At 53.7% G+C, this 6,754-nt stretch overlaps 2 protein-coding genes across 10 annotated transcripts in view; one reads left to right on the top strand and one right to left on the bottom strand.

Annotated features, from left to right (window-relative positions):
* The window catches only part of Cdh23 (cadherin related 23), a 402,933-nt gene that overhangs the window by 81,645 nt on the left and 314,534 nt on the right, over positions 1-6,754 (bottom strand). For all 9 annotated transcript variants that reach the window (XM_031347990.1, XM_031347992.1, XM_031348002.1 and 6 more), the window contains 3 exons: positions 4,715-5,103; positions 2,407-2,508; positions 2,185-2,187 (listed from right to left, as the gene is read on the bottom strand). In XM_031347990.1, coding sequence (XP_031203850.1) covers positions 2,185-2,187; positions 2,407-2,508; positions 4,715-5,103 — 494 coding nt within the window. The remainder of the gene's footprint in view (positions 1-2,184; positions 2,188-2,406; positions 2,509-4,714; positions 5,104-6,754) is intronic.
* The window catches only part of CUNH10orf105 (chromosome unknown C10orf105 homolog), a 24,358-nt gene that overhangs the window by 394 nt on the left and 17,210 nt on the right, over positions 1-6,754 (top strand). The window contains exon 2 of the mRNA XM_031348014.1: positions 139-205. The gene's annotated coding sequence lies outside the window, so the exon portion shown is untranslated. The remainder of the gene's footprint in view (positions 1-138; positions 206-6,754) is intronic.

The following is a 6,754-nucleotide window of genomic DNA, read 5'->3' as shown; positions in this document are numbered from 1 at the left end:
CCCCCCCCCCCCAGGCATCAGGCTGATGTCAGAAGCCAGCGGTGGGGTGGGGGTGGGGGTGTGGTCAACTCCTCCACGGCTGGCTGTGTGACCTTTACACATAGTTACTCGATCTCTCTCGTTTTTCCATTTTCTCAGCGGAAAACTTCTGAACTAAGAAGACGCGCTGCACTGGACGTAGGAAGTAGGAAATGAGCAAGCCCAGGTATAGGTGGTGTCTAGTTATCTCCATTGCCCCTCCTCTTCCTGCCTGATGGACACTCAGCCTTTCTCCCCAGTAAGCCTGGACTTGTCTACCAGGGAGTCGTCCGAGTCGGTTACGCAAGCAAGTTGCTATGGGAAATGGAAACAGTGATGGCTAGTATACCCCATGCTCAGAGCAAAACCAGACAGAGAGAGCCGCCACGCGTGCGTACTTGCGTATGTGCGTACGTGCGTGCGTACGTGCGTTCGTGACTGGCCCTTCAAATTCTTTGGCCAGTCAAGGTCCTCATACCACAGGGCCTATGTACACCCTGTTCCCTGTACCAGAAAAATCTTTCCTTGTCTACATTAACCCCTGCTCAGCTTGAGTGACCCTAGAGTTCCCTAGCATCTTACAAGGCATGCATTACGTCATAGTGACGCTAGTTCATGCTAAATCTGCTTTGGGTTTCTGCTGCATCCGGAGCCCAGCCAGCACAGGCCCAGCCCGGTCCAGCATAATTAGTTAATGGCCATGCTGTGGCTGCGGCTACTCTCTGGTGGTGATGGGGGTGTGGAGGGCGGGGAAGGGAGCCAGCTCTGGTAGGTGAGGAGAGGATGAGGCCTTCTCCAGCTCCCAGCCTCAGAACCTCACCTTCCTGCCCATCCCCCGTACCCAAGTATGCAACTCAGGAGCTCCAATAGCTGAGGCTTCCTTCCGGCCTTCCCCCCACCCCCCACCCCCTCGCTGAGGCAGGAAGGAGTCAGGTGGAGGTGAGCTGTGGTTTGGCTCCTGGCCTCTGAGAGAGGAAATCGTACCACCTTTAAAGGCCTTCTGTACGTGCACCGTAGCACCTCAAACAGCACGGGGCCAACTGGGCTGGGTATCTGGGGCATGAGAACAGGACAGGTCTTGCTTCTTGGAAGAGAGCTGATGCTAGCTGAGTGGGAGAGAGAGTCTGAACGTTCTTGCCATCCACATCAGAAAGGGTTGCCCTGGTGGATGCCAGAGTGGCACCACGTTCTCACGGGATACCCAGCAGCCACTGAGGGCTGAAGGGCAGCCGAGGTGCCCATGATGCTGAGAAAGGCACTAAGGTCTGCTTAGAGGCCCCTTACCTATACCTGCTAAGTCTCCTGCTGGGAGATTTAGGGCATGGGGTGCCTGCTTGCTGCCCCAGGAATGGAAGAGAGCCAGGTGTATGGGGGGGGGGGGTCAAAGCCCCATTCATGCCCCCTACCTTGGCCCCACCCCACCCCCAACCTGCTGAACTCTACCTCAGGCCCAGCCCTTCTGGGGCTCTGTGTGACACTCCTGATGCTCACTCTCAGCACACAGTCATGGCAACGGAGCTCCCCCTGTGGACATAGCTATTATCCCAGGCACTCCCTGGGCTCTGGCCCTGAGCACCCTCCTTCACATGTCTCTCTTCCTGAGACCTGCCACCGCTTCTGAGGAGGGCAAGGGTGCTGGCTGGATTCTCCCTTTAGGGAGGGAAGGGGTGGGAGGAGAAGCACAGAGAAGCTAAGCAGCTTTGCTTCATCACACAGCCAGTGAGGAGCCCCCAAGTCTCTTCCAGACTTTTCTTTGTCACCACACTTCCATCTCTTGATTCCTTAGGGACTGGACTAACAAAGTGCGGGAGTGGAGAGTGGATGAGAGGTCACTCAGGGTCTGAGAGGAAGGCCTGCTGTAAATGTTTATGTGTTTCCCCTCTTTCTTCTTACAACATTGATTGGTTTAGTGTTTGTGGGGGTGGTTGGGTGAGCGTGGATGGGGGTGGATAAGCACAAACACGGTATTCAGCATCTTGTTTCCACAAGTCATCAGTTCTCTCCTTCTACCATGTGGGTCCTATGGACCAGACTCAGGTCATCGGGCTTGATCGCCATCACCTTTCTTCTCTGCACCATCTTGACAGCCGTTTGCCCCGTGGGCCCTATCTCCAGGGAAGGTCTGTGTACCACCAGTGGTATGAGGCAGTTCATGGGCTAACTCACCTTCTGTAGGCACAACAGGAGCAGGAGCAGGAGCAGGAAGGGAGAGAAAATGGATAGAGACCGTTATTACCTGGCCTGGTACTTTCTACCCACTGCCCATGAGGTCTTAGCCCAGGCGTCCGGCCATGTGGTCCTGCCACATGTCAGATGCTGGCTCCGGCCACAGGTCAGATGCTGAGGAGCACTGGGTCGGGGTGGGGCTGTCACTCAGGACCCACTCACCACAGTAGAGTCCACCTTGGGGCCACCATCATCTGCCACGACTGTCAATGTGTAGAAGTCGCCCTTCTCCCTGTCGACTAAGCCTTTGACTGTGATCACACCCTGTGGGGTTGGGGTGAGGATGACAAGCACCATCAGGCAGCTGTTCTCTGCTCCAGCTGGAACCCACCATCCCTCCCCACCTTGCTCCACCAGCCGTATTCACTCCACCGCCCTGACACAACTTTCCAACGAGTCTACTGGCTGAAATCCCATTGCTCTTATGGCCCATCCAGATTCCAGCCATCTCTTCTACAAGGGTCCCCTTCCTCCCAGTCAGGCATGTCCTCTCTGGGTTGGGGGACCCAGTGGTACCCATCACCCCACCAGGACACTGTTCCCACATCATCTCTGGAAGCTCAGAGGGATAGCTTTTATGCTCACTTCTGTGCCCCGCCCCAGAGCTCTCGGTTTGCCTACATTTCCCAATCTCCCCTGGGACAAGGCCTGGCTTACTTGCAGGCGTTCTGAGTGGCTCCCATCCACCTTGGCCAGGGCAAGCAGCACATGGGCAGGCCATCACATCAGAGCCACTTTATTTGGCTCAAAAGGTGGGACCTGCTTGTGGAGGGGGCTAGCCTGACTCTGCTAGAAGTCTGTGCACAGGAAGATTGCCTTCCAGGAGGCCTGGGGTTGCCACTACTGCCCTTCTGTGCTGTGGTTGTCCCGGCTGTCAAATGGCGTCCTTCTATCCGATTGGCTAGCAGGGATTTGTACCTTGACTATCATCAAAGAAGGGATCCTAGAGGAAGACCCACTAAATCGAGGCGGGGGTGGGGGTAAGGAGCAGTTGTACCAGATGCCTAGCTTAGTGGAGCTACTGAAGAGCTAGAGCTGAGTTTCCTAACAGACAAAGTAAAAAGGGAAATAAGATTACTTGGATAACGATAGGCCAGAAAATATGACAGATTGCACGATTCCTTAGAATTTCCTGGTAATAGGAGCGTCTAGGGAGAGGAAAGGAATGTAGCCCGAGCATGACAGACTGCGTCTTCACACTGGAGCCCCCTTGAAATCCCCTGACCTGTGTGGTTGGTAGGACATCTGGACTAACAATCAATATACGGAGGTTATTTTATTTTATTTTGGTTTTTTGAGACAGGGTTTCTCTGTGTGGCCCTGGCTGTCCTGGAACTCACTCTGTAGACCAGGCTGGCCTCGAACTCAGAAATCTGCCTGCCTCTGCCTTATTTTATTAAGACAGGGCCTGGGCACCTAGCCTCGGCTGGTTTGGAGATCTAGATCCTCTTGCCTCAGCCTCCTGAGAACTGGGATTACAGATGTTCTTGAGGGAACTAGGTTGTGTCTGGAGTGGGGGGGGCCCTCAGAACTGGCCACGGCAAACAAGCAAAATGTTTCTGAAGCGGCTGTGAGCAGCTACCTGAAGCTCAGGAGGGATCCCCGGGAACTCTCACTGCAGGTTAATTAGGGAACACGGTGAACAGCTGGAGACCTGCTCCTGAAGGAGGGCAGACTGGCAGCCGTCAATCAATGACCCTACACATCCCACCCGACAGAGCTGTTCAGACTTGACCCAACTCTGCCGGGCACCCAGTGGGCAGCAAGAACCTAGGGAAGCAGCCCGAGGCAGTCTGTGAATTTAGAAGGGAAAGTGTTGTGGATTTGGTCTAATGCTTGTATTATGTTAATTGGGTTGCCAAAATTGCAGGAAAGACACCGAGGGTCCCTAACCCCCCAGTTGGCTTTGACTGGTAAATAAAGTTGCCAGCGGCCAATGGCTGGGCAGGGAGACAGAGGCGGGACTTTAGGATTCATGGGCAAGGGGACCGAGGGAGGAAGAAGGTTTTTAGAACCACCATGCCAGGAAAGGAGAAAGTCCAGGCTGGAAAAGGACAGGACAGAGAGATGGAGGGCTGCAGGCCTGGGTCTGGGGCGGCCAGGATGGAGTATAGGTTTTGGAAAGTAATAATTCAGGAATATCAGAGGGGAGTGTGCTAGCCGCATGGAGGTTTGGAAGTGCCCAGCCATTGGGCTGTTTAAGTCATATTAAAATAGAAGGCTGCACGTGTATGTGCGTGTGCCCACTGGGGCGATTTGAGCAGGATAAATTGGTTACTCCAACAAGAAAGTGTTTGGCTTTTCCTATTATAACTTCTAATAATTGTCTAATAACAAGGACACCAGACTGACTGGCGTTCGGTATGACAGCGGAAGGACATTTATCTTAAGGAATGCTGTACATCAAGAAGGAGCTCAGTAAATACATGTTGTGTCGGGAGAGCCCCGCCGAGACCACCTGCTTCCTCACCGTGATGGCATCTATCTTGAACAGGGCTTTGGCCTGGGCGCTGGTATAGGCGTCAAAGCGGTAAGTGATCTGGTTGAGGTTATCGATGGAGTAGGCTTGCACCCGCACAATCTCCGTCCCCAGGGCCAGATTCTCCATGATGACCGCCTCGTAGGAGGCATTGGAGAACTGAACGGCCTCGTCCAGCTCGTTGAGAAGTGTCACGTAGACGCTGCAGAAGCCCTGGTTGAAGGGGGGTGCGCCGTCGGTGGCAGACACATTCATCAGGTAGCTGGTCTTGGTCTCGTAGTCCAGATAGTCAACCGTCACGATGAGCCCTGTGCTCTCGTCAATCTCAAACTTGCCCTCTGCGCCCGACAGGATGCGGTAGTTCACCAGGCCGCCGTCCCCTTCGAGAAGACGCAAACTATGTAATCCCGTACAGAGGTGGGGCTGTCCTGTGACTTCTTCAGCGCTTTATACCAGGGGCTGCTCCTGAGAGGCCTTGGCTGTCCCCTCCTCCTACCCCCAGTGTACACTATCCCCAAAAGATGTAGCAGAGGTCAAGGTGGGTGGCAAGGCCCCAAACACCACTAACCCACTCTGGAGCATGGTATTGGCCCTAGAGATCTGTCAGAGAGGGTTGGCTCTGCTCCCGGAGCCTCAAAAATTTACTTTTGAACACCTGTCTTGACTACTTGGAAAAGCAGGTACCTTGTAGTGGAGATTTGACCTAGAAAGCCCAGGGCCCTCAGAGCAGCCCAGCCTTCATTCAGGTCCCCGGTGGAAGAGAATCCCAGGGCCAAGGAGCTCTCCGCCCCCTCCACACACCACTGCTCAAACCTGAGGCAGGTAGTTTGGGAAGGCAGAAAGGAGACAGGCAAACCCACTCAGCTTGGCAAAGGCATCCATGATTTTTCACCAGCCTTCCAAAGGGTTACCTATGCCAGAAGAGGCCTTGGCAATACATAGTGCCTCTGACCCTGTGCTAATATGCCATATAGAGAATGAACCAGCTATATAGATCCCAAAATCTATGTCTCCGTCACTCCTCCTGGGAGACAGGTAATCTCTGAAGCTGAGGGTGTGTGGGGACTATTGGGGGCTCTGACAAGAGGTTTGGGCTGCAGCCCGGGCAGCAGAGGTAGCTTGGGAGCCTCTTTGAGAACAGCATGGTGTAGTAGGGATAGTTAATAAGTCCAGGGGTAGACAAGGAAGGAGAGGAGAGACAGAAGCCACCATGGAAGGGTAAAAACATGCAGGAGAGGGAGAGCCGCCACGGCAGAACACGCAGGAGGGAGAAGAAGAGCCGCCATGTAAAAATGACCAAGAGAGTGTGGCCCAGAGCGCTGCTTCACCGGGTCAAGAGCAGCCAGGATGGATCATAGAAATGACTAAGTAGTAACTTGGAGTTATTGGTGGGAGGTAGATGCTAACAGTATAGAGGGCAGGCAGCTGCCCAACTACTGTGCTGCTTAAGGCAGATTAAATTATAAAGGCTGGGTGTGTGTCTTTTTATCCAGGAACGTAAACCTCTGAAGTGGGGTAGTAACCCCGCGCCTGGATTTATTAAAATATTCCGACTCCAGGATGGTAGGGAAGAGCCCTCTCCTAACCAGGCACAGGCTCAGTAGAGAAGGCTACCCCAGAATCCTATCCCGTTCACTTTACCACTGTGGCTCTGGAAACCTCTGCCAGGCTGGGGTTGCCTTCCAAGTCTGTCACTTCTCTTTGGATGGGATGGGTTGTGAGGAGGTTTGCAAGTACCAAGCTCTGGGCATCCCCCGTGTAGTAGAAGGTGGCAGCTGATCGGAGGCTTGGGCTTAGGCTAGCTTTATGATGTGGCTCCATTACCTTTTCCTGGTCCTTGCAAAAGGCTAGCATTATGCTGCTAGGTCCTGGGATGACTAGTCTGGGTATACAAACATTCCCTCCCCCTCAAAGATTTATGCATTTATTTTATGTATATGAGTACACCATTGCTCTCTTCAGGCACGCCAGAAGAGGGCATCAGATCTCATTACAGATGGTTGTGAGCCACCATGTGGTTGCTGGGATTTG

Source organism: Mastomys coucha, unplaced genomic scaffold (genome assembly GCF_008632895.1).
Source record: "Mastomys coucha isolate ucsf_1 unplaced genomic scaffold, UCSF_Mcou_1 pScaffold3, whole genome shotgun sequence".
NCBI classification, from domain to species: domain Eukaryota; kingdom Metazoa; phylum Chordata; class Mammalia; order Rodentia; family Muridae; genus Mastomys; species Mastomys coucha.
This window is presented reverse-complemented; position numbering and strand designations above follow the sequence as displayed.